Raw genomic sequence first — 16,360 nt, 5'->3', positions numbered from 1 at the left:
GAATATAATGATGTAACATATCATTGATACTTTCACGGCCTGTACTTGTGAACATAATATGTGCTTTTGGACTTATGCTGTGTCAAGAAAACAAGGTGAAATTCCTTACGTTCCATGTATTCAGAAGAAAACCGCATAATCTGAACCACAAGTACCTTGGAGTAACTCTTGATTGTACACTGTCATTCAAGAAACATTTAATGAATTGCACCACTAAATTCAGGACAAGGAACAATAACTTGCAGGATCTTCATCGGGAGTCTTGGCATGCACTCTTCGATACTATTCCTTAAGCAACAATATGTTACATCTAGATATGATATGGGTTTTTGGGCCTAAGCAGCATCAGTGTCTTCAGAAGAAAATCTCGACTGTTCACGAGGAAGTCTTCTACAATAATGAGGGTTTGAATTTAAGAATGTTTTACCATTGAAGCTGTAGTGGAACAATTGTTCGTAGATACTCAACAATCTACTGTAGATGAGATAGAAACAATTCTAAATAGTGACCTTGGCATTGTGTGCGAGTAGTTTGATAAGTGGTGTCTAATTCCAAGCACCAGTAAAACCGAAACCTGTTTCCTTTATCTAAATAACAGATCAATAATAACAAATAAATGTCCTATCTCACTGTGTGTGCGTGAGGAGTAACAGAGAGGTCATCAGATGAATCGGACGAATGTGGTAAAAGATATAAATGAAGATCTTGATAGAACATCTTAATTGGAGCTTAATTTTGTCATCAGCGCCCACTTGGAGCATAGTGCCAGCATACAGTGAGCCACCTCTTGACGAATAGGCATTCCCACTACAGCTCCAACAGTAAAATGTTCTTAAACTCAAACCCTCATTCTTGTAGAAGACTTCCTCGTGAACAGTCATAATTTTCTTCTGAAGACGTGGAGTGTAAGGATTTTTTTTTTTCTATTTGCTTTACATCACAACGACACAGATAGGTCTTATGGTGACGATGGGATAGGAAAGGCCTAGGAATTGGAAGGAAGCGGCCGTGGCCTTACTTAAGGTACAGCCCCAGCATTTGCCTGGTGTGAAAATGGGAAACCACGGAAAACCATCTTCAGGGCTGCCGACAGTGGGGCTCGAACCCACTATCTCCCGCACTTAAGCGACTGCAGCTATCGATCTCGGTCGTAAGGAATTTCACCACGTTTTCTTCACATGGCATAAGTGCAAAAGCCCATATCATGTCTACAAGTACAGGCCCTGTAAGTATCAATGATATGTTACAACATTCTCTTCAGCCACTTTAATCAACCAGCTCCTGTTAATTTTCCCCAGAGCTTTCTTTGGTCTCGTCCACACTGAATTTATCCAACTCAACATACAGTACTTCTTGCTTTTCACTTCACCAACAGTTACTTTTAATACCAAACAGGTAGGTTTTCATGCATTATTACAACTAAAATATCGAAGATAATTCCCTCCTCACAGTTCGCAGAGTATTAAAGCCCTTTATTCCAATTTCATACCACCATTCTGTTCAGGTTCACGACAATCCCATATAAAAACTTCTGATGCCTAGTTTTATTCTATATGTTTGAATTTTTGTTTTGTAATTCAATGCTTTTGACCATTTTCTTTTCTGCCTAGACAACAAAAGCCAAACCTTTAATTTCACTGGGATTTCCTCACAATTTTCCTTGCACAGGACTTATCTTTGATGATAATGTTTAAATTCACATGGGATTTATACGGAAAATAAATGCAAGCTGCACACACAACTGCAAACACCTACAAAAATGAGAATTCCTTACCAGACATATTCAAGCAAAGTACATAACTTTCTTCGTGTCTGCATGAACAGTGATGGCTCGAGCCATTGCACCAGGAGTTCGATCCTCGCTGCAACCCGACTGATGCGATCCTTCACCGCTAGAAACAAACAATGTAAAAGATTATGAAAAAGAAAGAATGGCAATAAGTACACAAATTATAAAGCTGCAGACTGGGTGAAAACCCATTTTCAGAAACTATGTACCCTAGAAAAACTACAGTATACTCGAAAGATGTGAAAGAAACACAATTGTCGAGAATTGTATGAAGCACGAACATTAATAGTTGAAAGTTTCCAACCGATGACTAGAATGAAGGATGGAGTAATGAGGTTACATCCAAGGTTATAAACAGTGCATGGAAAAACTCTGATGGCAACCGATTCATTTAACGCACACACCACTGCTAATCACCTAGTACCAGAACACCTGCGAAGTCTGTCGAGTTGATGAACAGTGTTTCTGCAATGGATAGGAATGAGTCAAAATATTCAACTTCAGTGAGTTAGTATTGTTTTTAGTTTTACCAATAATTACGGCAGTACTTCATTTGCAAGTTTCAAGTCGTAGGGAATCATATGCGTATACTATCTGTGATTTGTTAAATTAGCTACACAGCTGACTCCTGTAGTCGATCGATTTACAGATAAGCTCATGAAAGAATTGTGTCATAGAAGTCCACCTTTTCAACACACTTTGTGATTTATTAAAAATAAAAATCGAAGTTACATGTTAAAATAACAGAACATGTTTCGTCTATAATAGGCCTCTTCAGCCGTATTTTCCTTAACATTAAAATTAAAGTGGATTAGGCTAAACTATAGACCAGACATTAGGCTAAAACTAAAGAAGCCTATATCATCTATATGATGGGTCGGTGAATGAAGCCCCTCCACCAACTTGTGTCTTTGTACTTTTCTCCTTCTTCAATATTGTCCCAGTCCCCTCCTCGTTGCTGAATGTCGTTTTTCACCATGTCTGTATACCGTACTCTTGGCCGCCCACTTGGTCTTGAATATTCTAACTGCAGATCATACATTATTCTGGGTATGTGATTAGGATCCACCCTTCGCATGTGACCATACCATTTGAGTCTACGCAGAGTTATGTTATCCTGCATTCTGCCAACCTAAGCCATGTCCCTGATGTTGTCATTACGAATTTTATCTTGTCTTGTTTTGCCAACCATCGCTCAGACGAATCTCATTTCAGCTGCCTGAATCCTTGCTTCATTCTTTTTCCTCATGGTCCAAGTCTCACTCCCATTTGTCAAAATCGGCATGTAATAAGTCAGATAAATTGCTCGCTTGCATTTCAATGGTATTTTTGGGTTCCATATTAGGTCTCGGACAACTCTATAGAATGTTCCTCCAGCTTGAAGCCTGCTGGTAAGTTCCTCTTCAATGGAGCCTGTTGCTGATATCATGCTTCCTAGATATTTGAATTTGTTGGGCATCTAGAGTTGTTTGCCCTCTATTTCAATGTAACCTTCATGTTGACCATTTCTCTGCAAAACCACCACTTCACTTTTTTCCTGACCGAATCATAGACCATGCATTGACCTGATCCTGAAGTTCCTCACTGGAATCTCCCCATATACAGATGTCATCAGCAAATAGCATGACTTTCATTTTGTTGTCACCAACGTTTTGGAATACTTGTTGAATCTCATTCATCACAGTGATGTCTTAGGCCCGTAGTTATTCTAAAGGGTTCTGTCATTCCTGATGGTGTTTGGACATGACTACTGATGTCTTCATACAAATTCCCAATTAGTTTAATATGTCATTATTGATTCCACTGTTTCTCAGCACTTCCCAGACTTTGTCCCTGCTTACAGAATCAAAGGCCTTTTTGATATCCAGGAAGGCCCGCCAAAGGACCTTATTATGTTCACAATACTTCTCCATTAGCTGACGCAGTCCAAATATTAGATCAACTGTGGTTCTGCCATTCCGGAACCCATATTGTTCCTCTGATAACTTTAATTCTATCAATGGTATTATTTTCATTTCTAAAATCCATTCATACAGCTTTCCCACTTGGGAAGTTAATGTAATTCGTCTATAATTCAAACATTTCTTCCTGTCACCTCAAAAGAGTGGAATGACAATAACTTTTCTCCAATCTGCTGGTATCTGCCCACCCTTCCATATCTTGTGAAAAAGTCTATATATCTACTGCTTTCCTGCATCACCCATAGACCTGATCATTTCACCACACACTTCATCAATGCCTGGAGATTTTCCTGTTTTGATGTATTTCCATGCATATTCTATACCATTCCATGTCAGATCTGTTATAGCGTCTTCCATCCTTCCATCATAAACTAATCTATCTAATGGAATGTTTGTAATATCATTCACATTTAACAGCCTATCAAAATAATTCTTCCATTCTTCTTTGATCTCTCTGTCATCTGTAATGAGATCCCCGCTATCACTAGACAGAAAATTAGTCTGTTCTTTGTCCCTCCTCCTATTCTTCATCATTCCATACATTTTTCTGTTGCCATCTACATCTTCATTTAGTTTATCACTCCATTCATTCAACCAATTTTCTCTTTCTGCTCTGACAACCTGCTTAGATTCTTTTCTCGCCAACTTATAGAGTTCTTTGTCCTTATCTGTTCGACTTTTGAAATATTTTCTGTAGGCATTGTTCTTTTCAAGGACTGTGTCTCTTGTTTTATCATTCCACCATGGTGTCTCTTTCCATTTTCTTTTGCCGTTTGTTCTTCCACACGTCTCCACTGTTGTCTTGACCAAGCATTCCTCGAAATTTCTCCATTCTTCTTCAACTGTTCCAGTGTCTGTTTTTGGTATTCACTGCTAGATTTTTCCTTGATATTCTGTGGCCTTCTCTTTATCCTTCAATTTCGATACTTTTACTTTCTTGTCCTGGATGGTTCTTTTACCTTCAACTTTTTAAACCTGAAATAACTAACAAGGAGCCTAAGATCACTGTCAAGAGACACACTTGAGATCACTTTCACATCCAGCAACATTTCTTGTATATGTTTTTCTACCATAATATAATCAACGATGGACTCCTGTTGCCCATTCCATCCGCATACCTGCCAACTTTACAAAACCCAAAATCAGGAGATTTTGATATGAAAATCAGGAAAAATCAGGAGTAATCAGGAGATACAATTGATCAAAACTGCTTATTCTACATGTCTTGCACAATATAGTACTACAATATATTTATAATACTTATTGTCTCAAAGCCCGATTGTATCTATACGAGGCTACAAGGCTAAAAATTACACATCTCTATTCCCTCACAGAAAGTATGTGAGTGAGATGATCGGTCCCTGATAAGTCTGCTGAAAATAGTATGAACGCATGTGTGAAGAATCAGTCATGCACTTAGATGCCATTAGGCTACTTAGCAAATGCATAGATTAATATATTGCACCAAGTGCCCGGCGCAATTATGCAAAGCGCAATGCTATTTGGATCAAATAACTAGCTGATGAACCCGTGCTTCACTATGGAATTCTCAGAAACACTGTCCTTATAGTTTTCTCAACTAAAGTCAACGTAGGTAATTACAATGACGCCAGTATGAATGTTGCGATAAAAAGCAAGGTTGTCATATGAAATATTCGATAACATGAAAACAGCACATTTTCTCACTTTTAGCAACATGTACTACGGTGTCAATCTAACAGTTCAAAAGTTTCAGAGCTAGAATGACCAGGCTGCAGACAGCCGTGAATACTCCTGTGTAATTATTCCGTTTAAGTGTGCACACTGCTCATTCCAATCACTGCCTCAAAGTAGGGATTGAATAGCTGATCCAGTGTGTTACGTACCAGTAGTATCAGAAAATTTATGAACCAGCGGAATGGCATGCTACAGAAGAGAGAGATCTAACTCCCCACTCCCCAGCTACTTCCCGCCAATATTCAGGCAGGCTGTTATACTCAATACGCAGCAGTAATCCTATCTATCGGAGATAAATGGCAGCAGAATACACAAAGCACATCACAACAAACAATGGTCAATGTAATGTTACTGCTGATCAATTTTATGAGCTTTCTATATTGGAGGCCTTCACACGTAGTTTTCTTCCAAATCTGTGATTTAGAGCATCTAATGTCAAGCGAGTCCTCCTTTCTTTCATGACAACCTCGTGTTATTTAAGCAATTGTTCCTTCATGACTTTTTTCTAATTCTTATAATTATCTTCACAATTTAATCACCATCAACACCAATATTATTGTAGTCGTACGGTAAAACTTAATAACACATAAATAATCGGAAATTGTATTCTCTGTAACTTTTGTTATGTAGTACTTTTCAATATGACCAGTAAGATAGGTAATTAAAAATTAAATTTTTGGCACCTTCCCCTAAACTACCATTTTGAACAGAGTGAATAAAATTATTTATAGCGTAGACTGTAGTTCCTTATTCCGCGACTTTACATAAAATTCTGTTCACCATATTCACGTACCCTGGTGCTGATATGGACTTAGCAAAAAAATCCGAATCCATGAATATCTCTATCATCATAGCCGGTACGGTAAAAATGTATAAGACGTAAATGATAGGAAATTGTAAAATATATAACTTTAGTTATGTAGTATTTATCGATAGGGCCAATAATAACATAAATATTTGAGAATTAAATTTTAGGCCTTCCCCTAAACTATCATTTCACTCAGCGTGAATAAAATTATTTATGGCCTAGATTGTAGCGACTTATTCCCCGACGTTATATACTGATTTTCATTAAGTTCTTTTCAGCCGTTTTCTCGTGATGAGTGTGCGTACGCACGTCCGTACAGACAGACAGACAGACAAGACAGACAGAAATTACGGAAAATTAAAACATGCATATCCCCTTGTTACTATGGATGGTCGCGACCGGTACGCAAATATCATTCTTTTTAAATTCTGAGCAATGTATGGACAAAACTCTTGTTTTATTTATATTGAGATAAATAAAAATTAGTCTGAATGTCTCCAAACGGCTCGTAAAATCTCTAGAAAAGTCACTAGTAGTTATAGTAGTTAACATTGAAATTCTGTCACTAAATTACTAAGAAACACTCAATATCTAGCGACGAGTTTCTAGAATCGCCCAAAGAGAATGGAATCAAATAGACTGATGTGAACAAACACCAACATAGAACGCGAGAACGAGAGATTGACAATCGATACACGCGTCGCGATATAAAGGTTTCAATAAACATCACACATTCGCGAACATTCCTCGCATTCATAAACGTCGACGTTTCGTTTGAAAGCGGCCAATGAGTGAAGGACTTCCGGCCACTGGCGTAAAAAAGCTGAAATGGCGGGATTTCAAAATAAATGCTGGAAGTTCACCAAAAAATAAGCTAAAATCGGGAGAAATAATAGAATAATCGGGAGGCGAGAAAAACTGTCGAAAATCGGGAGTCTCCCGCCTAAATCGGGAAAGTTGGCAGGTATGCATCCGTATCTGGTAATTTTGTGACTTTTCTGTTTGTGACACCAGGTGTTATCAATAACTATGTTATTTCTCCGACAGAAATCTAGGGGTCTGCTTCCCTCAGTGTTCCTTGGTCCCCATCCATGTGTGGCCATGATGCTCACATAGTGCAATACGGATCCCAATAGGAAATTTATAACTTGCAACGATATACAGATCGTGGACTTGTTCGTAGCGAAACCAACAATACACAGTTTGTAATTGATACTGGTTTTGCTAATCACTTTTCATGTTATAGACCAGAAGTGCACAGCTGGGCACCTGCTGAGGCTAGCCCAGTGCGGCCGGGCTGGCCTGACGTAAATGCAAGCAGCTTATGTAGAAAGCATACGTCATAATGAAGCGAGAGAGCGCGCGAGAGAGAACACTTTGGGGGGGGGGAAGAAGAACAACAGGAGGGGGAAGAGCAGTGTTGTTCAATAGTGACTACGAAGCTCTCCTACACTACTCAGCAAAATGTTGATTCAGGTACAGTATTAAAAATAAAGAATGCAATAATCATTGGAAAAGCAAGGACTTCGTCAACTACGAAACAGTACTGCACGGCATAATTGCATTTGAGTATGTTTGTATTAATTTAACGTACAGACGGATCAGCAAAGTAAGACATCTCATTGCATTAGATTCAACTGGATGTAATATTACAAACCATGTTACAGCAAGACATAACGCCGAATTTAGATCACAGTAACCTCTAGAATGTTACTAGTAGGCACCATGAGGCAACATAATCATCGAACTGGAAGCTTCAAGAGTAAACCTTGCTGATGAACATCGTTTCAGAAAGTGTTAACAGCTCATGTGTAGTATTCGAGATTACGGGGATACAATGAAGTGCTGTAAACTTATAATAGAGTCAAGATTTAAGTCTTTAAAAAGTGGTGAACTGCATTGTACATCATTGTGCAAGTTAATATTGTAAGGCAAACTATTGGAATACGAGTGAGGAACCAACTCTAATATAAAATTTTAGTTTCAGCAAAACTACGAGAGCCAATTGACATCATGGGCCGACCAAGAAGGAAATCCTGGGGAACTCTAGGACATCGCTGGAATGATTCCATACTATCTGGCTGCACTGGAATCATGAGTTAAGCCAACGTGTGTGAGCCCGCACAATGAACTTGTTCATCTATAATCCGCCATAATCCGGAAGAACCTGCAACCACATCGGTATTTCTAACGCTGGAGTTACATCGAAATAATAAGTACACTTGTAACATTATCCTTCCTTTCTGTAGATTACTAGTTGGATTGTTTCTTATGTAAAGAAAATGTTGAGTTTAGTTAGAGGAGTAGAATTTCACAATTGTGGTGATGGTAGAGTAGATATTGATTTATTGATTTCTTGAATTATTGCTGTATTGATTTATTGATTAATCCCCATTTGTTGGTGAATTTCATGAGGGTATGCGAGTAATTAAGATCTTTAAAATGGATTACTGGGAAATGAAGGCTATCATAATAATAATAATAATGACGATGGAAGATTTAATTAAAAATCATTACAATAATATGCGAGTGACGATTGTGTGATGATTTGTTTTTCATGAATATAAGTGAAAACCGCTAGGGTACATGTTAGTCGTGAATATATTTGTGATTATAGTAATATAATCAGTCATTCAGGGAATAATAATAAGGCTCAACAACTAATATTATGTAATACAGAGACTTAGTAATTTTTCCATGAGGCTATGTGAGTGTATTCTTTGAAGCATCTATAACGATGCTCGTGATGATTTTGTTCATCTATTTATGGTCATTTATTGCATGTCACGGTGTTATTCGTTGCTATGATCTATGAATATTATTATGCAAGGGTCTTCAACATAATCCAGAAGGGAGAGATAATAATATAATAATAATAATAATAATAATAATAATCTTGATGCGATGATAAAATTTGTTGTATAAATAATTGCAGAGATTATGCGATTGTGTGATAGTTTATCAGTGTATATCAAATCGTAGGATTTCTTTTGGAGATTTTTCATGTACTCTTGTTATGTGAATTTTGATACTGTTTGTTGCATTTATTTATGAGATACTCTACTATTCAGCTAATAAGTAACTTAGGAAGTGGATAATTATTTGAAAACTGAATATAGGAATACCGTCGGACGTAATCTGAGCATGGGCGCCCATATGACAGTTTGTGTGGCGGGGGGGGGTGCAGACAGACCTGGGAGACGTAGTATCTTTAATATTTTGGAAGATAAATGGCGACATGTATTCTGCGGTAGAATAGCCCACGGTATCGCCTGCCTGTTGGTGGGAGGCGGTACTACTGCTTCCACGTAATACTGACTTTTAAATCACTTTCTTGAAAGGAAATCACCTGACTACACTAGATTTTTGCCTTTTCCTGAGAGTGGGGGGAAGGAGTGGGCGTGGCCCCACCTTGCCCCCAGTTATGGGTGCCCTTGAATCTGAGGAGGAGGGGAAACCTGCCAAAAAAAAAAAAAAAAAAAAAAAAAAAAAAAAAAAAAAAAAAAAAAAAAAAAAAAATCCAAAGAGTTTCGTAAAATTTGGGAATTAATTTGTAAGAATTCACCAAGAATTTGCGAAGGATTTGAAATAATTGGTAAAGAATTAATTCATTAATATTGATTGTAACGACACTTTCGCTAATATTGTGATCTGTGCAATGTTGCAGTTTGTTAGATCAACGGTTTAGACCAGAGGCATTATTACAGACAAGGAGTTTAAGGAACAACGGATCGTAAAAAATGGAAACCAAAAGCATGCAATGTATACAAGTTCATGCTAACAAAACCAGAAGCATTCATATTATGTCGAAATTGAATATTAATAATTTCCTTATTTTATTTGCATGTTCAGACTGTCATTTTGAATAAATGTTGTTGTTTTGTTCTGATTTTCATTTATACTGTGTCACCTATCCAATCACCTATAGCCCTGCAAATATAAATTTTATAAGGTCTGCACAGAAATAGTAAAAACGGCCCTGAGAACGTTCCACCCGCTGAGACTCTCGCTCTGCCGACTGAGCGACCCCGGAAAAGGGGACAATATGAGGAGTCAATTTTCATTTCTTATATTTATACATTCACAGAAAACTGACACATTATAAATTTTGTGTTACAATTTACAAAGATACAGGGTTTAAGTGTACAAGCTATGATTTACAACTCCTTGGATGGGAATGACGGTATTTCCATTAAAAAAGTAGATTCCCTGCAATTCATTTAGCAAAACGTAATATATTTACATAATTCAACAGGTTTAATGCTTGATTTTGCACAGTGTTGTAGTGTCATGTGGCTTTACCTGTTCACTGAATTTCTGAAAATTATATTTAAAACTTATCAGGCGTCCAATGAAAATATAATAATAATAATAATAATAATAATAATAATAATAATATTATTATTATTTGTTTTACGTCCCACCAACTACTTCCTAAGGTCTTCGGAGACGCTCCAATGAAAATAGCTAGCCTGTAAAAGGCAAAGGAGTTTCATTGCGAGTGCGGACAATAGATATTTACTATCCAAGACCAAAGTACAATAACAATGTGAATGCATCTACCAAATAGATGTGCAACATGCCCTCAAATAAAGGACCTAACTGATGTTATTCCCAATAAGCATGATCACACTGCTGGTGAGTTTATAAGATAATTTAAACCTAAGCAACCACAAGCCACAACTAATCCACTTTAACTCCGTATTATATTAGAAATGTTTCTAAAGCACCTCTTAAAATTTGATACTGAAAATTTTAAATTATTACGTACAGCACAAGAATATTTACGGTTGTTGGCCAAACTACTGTCCTGGTCAAAATAATACATAAACTGCAATGAACATAAATACCGTATTTATGCGAATAATCCCCGGATATTTTTTAAAAAATGTTGATGCACGAAATTGGGGTGCAGGTTTTATTTGCGTCAAGGTTGCCAACATGCTCCTGGCTCACCTAGTTTTTGATGGCGAGTGTACAATTATGCTTTGTGCAACAGTAGATGGAAGATAACTGTCCCCATATGTCATATTTAAATAGAAAGCAATTCAGACTTATTTCTAAACAGACTTTACATTTTTTTAAAATAGTACAGTGTTACAGAGTAATTTAAATTAAAAATTTCTCCGCGTCACAATAGAACGTGTCTTCCGGAACGTCCAGGGGTAGCTTTCCGCACTTTTACTCATTTCAGTGTGTCTATAGTGTGTTTCATACTTGAAAATAGAGTGAAATCGTAATTCTTTTGTATTCAGAGTTTTAAGGAACGCCACAATATCACGTCCCAGGCAGTACACGGAAAAGCAGAATCCGTGAAAAGTGGCGAGAGTTGGCATTTCTGAATTACAAGATGGTTGTTAATTCAAAATCACGTAATTGGAAGTCCGATTTCTGTATTACAAAGACTTCGAATTAACAAGGTTTTACTGCATCGCAAAACTAACATCAGATTTCACCGGTTTGTCTATAAGCGTTTACATTGCACGAAAAGAATTATCCACCACCGGTCGTGTTACTGTCTAGTAAACAGAGACTATGTGTGAGAAGTGTTCTAGACGTGGAGTGTGAAGAACTTGTAAGTAATTTAGGAGAGGATTCTAGAGTAGAACGCAGCCGGGAAGGCGGTGTGAAGAGAGTTGCGCAGTAACATTCGCGCGCTTTTTAGTATGACGTGTTTTCCGCAGAGCCAATAGAATCATTTCAGTAAGAAGTGCCTGTTTGTGCGGGTCGGGTCACGAGTGAATGTTTAGAGTTTTATATGTAAATATCATAATCAACGAATTTAGGGAATTATTTGCGTGTGTACGATGAAACCAGGAAGAGCAAAAAGACAAGTATTGTATCGACAGGCGAGGGAAATAGTATTTAGAGTGTATTTTGCAAGCATGCAGCAGATGTATCGACAAGCGAGGGAAATAGTATTTAGAGTGTATTTCGTAAGCATGCAGCAGATGGCGTTCTGTGAACATAGCACTCGCGTGTGATATCGGCCTGCGAACAGAACTGGCCCGTCCATTTACCTTCCTTAATATCTTGAAAATTTCCCTCAACACTTTCTCGGGGTTTGGTGTTAAAAATTAATTTAGACATTTAGGAAACATTTAAGCCCATAAAAAATACAGGTCATCGCTTTGGAATTCAAGATATAACTGGAGGAAAAAATGTTTACATTTTGGGCTGTTACGCTCTCTGCGCTTCACCTTTCATTTCTCTCAACTTCCATTTACCTTCTTTCAAAAATTTCCCTCAACACTTTCTCGGAGTTTGATGTTAAAAATTAAATTGGACTTTCAGGAAACTTTTAAGCCCACAAAAAATATAGGTCATCGCTTTGGAATTAAAGATATAACTCGATGAAAAAACGTAGGCCTACTTGCTCATTTTCATGGAAAATATATTTCATAGCAGTGATAATGTATTTTTATCATCTCAGGCAAAGCAGCTATATCCGTAAATTTACATGTTCATATTTGCAAAAAGACCACGTGCACCTCGCGGAGTGATACGAAATGTTTGTTTATGCCTGCGTTACTCTTTCGATGGAAGGAATTTTAGTTCATTTAATTCTTTTTTCAAAATGAGCCACCCTAAAATGGGGGTGCGGGCATTATTCGACGGAGGGGATTATTCGGGTAAATACGGTAACTTACTTCTTACAATGTAAATTGAAAAGGATGTGGATTTCCGCCCTCTTTCTTTCATTATTTTCTGCCTCCATTTCAAACTCTTGTATCGCCGCAGTGAACGGGTGACTGGGAGAACATCGCTCAACCTTCAGGGCGTGTGACGCAACCACGTCACTGTGTCTGAGCAGCATACGTTCATCGCCTGCCTGCCCGCCAGCTTACAGTGCTGTATGCCCACAGGACGAAATGAGCAGCATGAGCACCTCTATTATAGATTAATGTCCGTATTCGAGATAGCACTTGTTGTAATGTCCAATTTCTCCATTATACATTTTTCCACATGTAAATTAGGCTCTAGAGTCGTTTGTTATTAAAAATGGAAAAGAATGATGCATTTATTTTTACATTTTTTGATATTTTAAAAATTCACACTTTTTTCTTTGCCGTTTTCAGTTGCACCAATGATGTGGTCATGTTGGGTTTCATATTAACAAAAGAAAGTTATGGAATTGATGTAGTCGATTCATTAACAACTGAGATACGACTCTGCAGTTATTGTAGCGCTATGCAAGATTCTGCTATGAAGCGGAATTCTTGTTCTTCGATGAATTGTGTTGGGGTGTACAGTCTCTTATATGTGAACTTTTTTTCAATATACATGAGTAAATACGGTATTCTGATGTTCTATAAAACGTAAATTTAATGCCAAAAATTTGATGATAAACCTTTCCTTGTGATCGCTGGCTCGTAGCCATACAGAGAATTTTGTCCTAAAGTAGTATCGTTTACTTCAATCGCTCTTTATTAATAAAATTTTCAATAAGGAGAAGGCTGTTTAAAACTGACCTGCATCAGAGTCACCCTTCTGCACCTTGCTAAATCAGGCTGTTAATATCAAAATGAGGGCAAAAAGTTAAAAGTCATAGCAGTTTTCTGTGACCGAAGGAGCAAATTAATATCAAAACTCAATGCTCAAATTGCAAAGGTAAGGGAGGTTTCCAAACAAAAATATCATCTCACAAGCCAGAACTAAAGCAATGTCACCAAACTTTTTCTAAATTTCCTACAATTATTTTTAAGTAATTAATTTTCAAAAGTTCCAGTTTGAGAATTTCCGGAAGTGAAATCTGGACTATTTGAGCTACAAGAAGACATGGACTAGAACTGTGACAATACAGGGAAACTATAAAAGATTTAGCATTTCTACAGGAACCTGATTTTTTTAAACTTTAAATGTGGGTTTACCTTAAATCGAGGTTACAGTAGAAACACCTTTTCCAGAAACTTTGCTTGTATTAAAATAAATTGTACCATCACACATTATTTACACAGTGACAGCAATAAAACAAGGAGATATCTACCCTACACGCAATACTGTAGTTACAATTTTGTACTGTTTGTGCTGGAGATTACTGTTGTATTAAACAGCCTCTGCTATCTAACCTCTAGCGTCCTGATGCATCATATATGATACATTCGGTTGTTAATCTTTTTCTCCGCAACGGTGCCTGTTCTTGACGGAACGCCGGCTGCATCACGTGGAGCAAGGCATGCGCTGCGAGATATCCATTGTTTGAAGTTGCTTTGTTGAACGCAGTATTGGCGGGAGGTTTTTAACTACAGTCGTGGAAGAGGTGTCCGTCATGGCTAGCACAATAAGAGGTATTTATAATCATACTGGATTTAATTTTTGTTTTCATTATGTTCACTACAATTGCAAAAGTGCATGTTTTCGTGTGAAATTATTTTCATTGCCATATGTGACCAGGGGAATTTGAAAATCGTGACTGTTTTCGATGTATCATGTATGATACATCAGGTAGCTACCAATACAAATCGGCAATGCAGTAATGAACAGAGGGGTTGAAATATTTTCTAGTTAAGACCTATACTGGGGCATTTTTCGAGTCAAAGCGTTATAGAAATGATTTTCCATGTTATGGAGAAAGTTTATCTTTTAAAAGTATGATTTGGTATACTAATTTTCACCAAAAATAAACTTTTCTTTAAAACTATTTTACAAATTTTTGCTGCAGGATTGAAAGATAGTGAGATATTGGAGCTTGTAGATCAAATTGACCCCAATTCGTCAGACGCAGAGCAAGGTCCAGATGACGGTGTTGATGATGAGTTCTCGGGTTGTTTACCAAGTACAGTGAACGATGATAGTGATGCTAGTTCTCCCTGAAACTCCTATAGGAAGTACTCATTTCAGAGGTTCAGGCTGGTTACATAAAACTGCGTAAATTAAATTTATATTCCGTTGTTTAATTTATTCACGTATCTAGTAATCTGAGTGGTTTAAAAAAAGAAAACTTATTTAAGTTTTGAACCACTCCCTATTGGAAATCCTCAGGCACCACTAAACTACCCAGATGAACAACATCCTAAAAAACCTTTCGAATATGTCACCAAATATGTTCAGCCATTACTGTTTGAAGATATGTCTGAGTACATGAACATCAGGCAGGTGGCAGTAACTGGAAAATCACTGGGCTGCACTGGGGAGGAAATCTGCATATACTGGGGTTCTGCAATTGTAGCATCTTTGTTGGGTTTTCCACTGATAAGGATGTGCTGGGAGTGAAGGACTCGTTACCCCTTAACTGCAGATAATATCTCAAAGGACAGATTTTATTTAATTAGAAATGCACTGAAAATAGTTGATGACAATGCAGTGTCTAACGAGGCTAAACAGCAGGACAGTTTTTGGAAAGTCCGGCCATTCCTGGACACAATTAGGGAGGGATGTCTAAAAAATCCTCGGCCTAAAGAAGTGTCCACTGACGAACAAATTAAACCCTTTCATGGCCAAGTGAAAATGCGACAGTACATCCGAGGTAAGCCCAATCCTGTTGGATTGACAAATTTTCTCATGGCCACACCAAGTGGTCTGCCTCTTGATTTCCTGATGAACCAGGGAAAAGGAGGGGAAATAATCTCTGAGAAAACACCCCTTCCTGACAAAATTGATTTAGGTGGTAGGGTAGACCTAAAACTCTGTGATTCACTACCTCTTGGCTCATCAGTTTTCATGGACAGGTATTTTACTTCACTGGTACTTCTTGAGAGCCTCCTTACCCATAGATCCATATTGGCAACTGGGACCATAATGGTCAGCCGCCTACCCAAAGTTGTCCAGTTCAAACGGGACCTAGACATGAGAAAAGAAGGAAGAGGCACCTTTGATCAAGTTGTCAGGAGAGATGAGAAGTTAATCGTGACCAAGTGGTTTGACAACAAGCCTGTTTACGTCGCCTCATCTGAGTTTGGAGCTCAGCCAGTTGATGAATGTATGCGCTGGTCAAAAAAGGATGCATGTTACATTCAAGTTCTAAGACCCCACGGTGTGAAACAGTACAATCAGCACATGGGGGAGCTGACTTGCTGGACAGAGTACAGGGAAAATATGCTATGAGAAACCGAACAAACAAATGGACAATACGAGTGATCCACCATT

General features: G+C 37.7%; 1 protein-coding gene across 1 annotated transcript in view; it reads right to left on the bottom strand.

Annotated features, from left to right (window-relative positions):
* The window catches only part of AGO1 (protein argonaute-2), a 327,978-nt gene that overhangs the window by 14,705 nt on the left and 296,913 nt on the right, over positions 1–16,360 (bottom strand). Inside the window, exon 19 of the mRNA XM_067155023.2 lies at positions 1,775–1,892. Within this exon, the coding sequence (XP_067011124.1) occupies positions 1,784–1,892 (109 nt within the window). The 3' untranslated portion in view covers positions 1,775–1,783. The remainder of the gene's footprint in view (positions 1–1,774; positions 1,893–16,360) is intronic.

Source organism: Anabrus simplex, chromosome 10, assembly GCF_040414725.1.
Source record: "Anabrus simplex isolate iqAnaSimp1 chromosome 10, ASM4041472v1, whole genome shotgun sequence".
NCBI lineage: Eukaryota > Metazoa > Arthropoda > Insecta > Orthoptera > Tettigoniidae > Anabrus > Anabrus simplex.
Note: the sequence above shows the minus strand (reverse complement) of the source record. Positions and strands in the feature narration are given on the sequence as shown.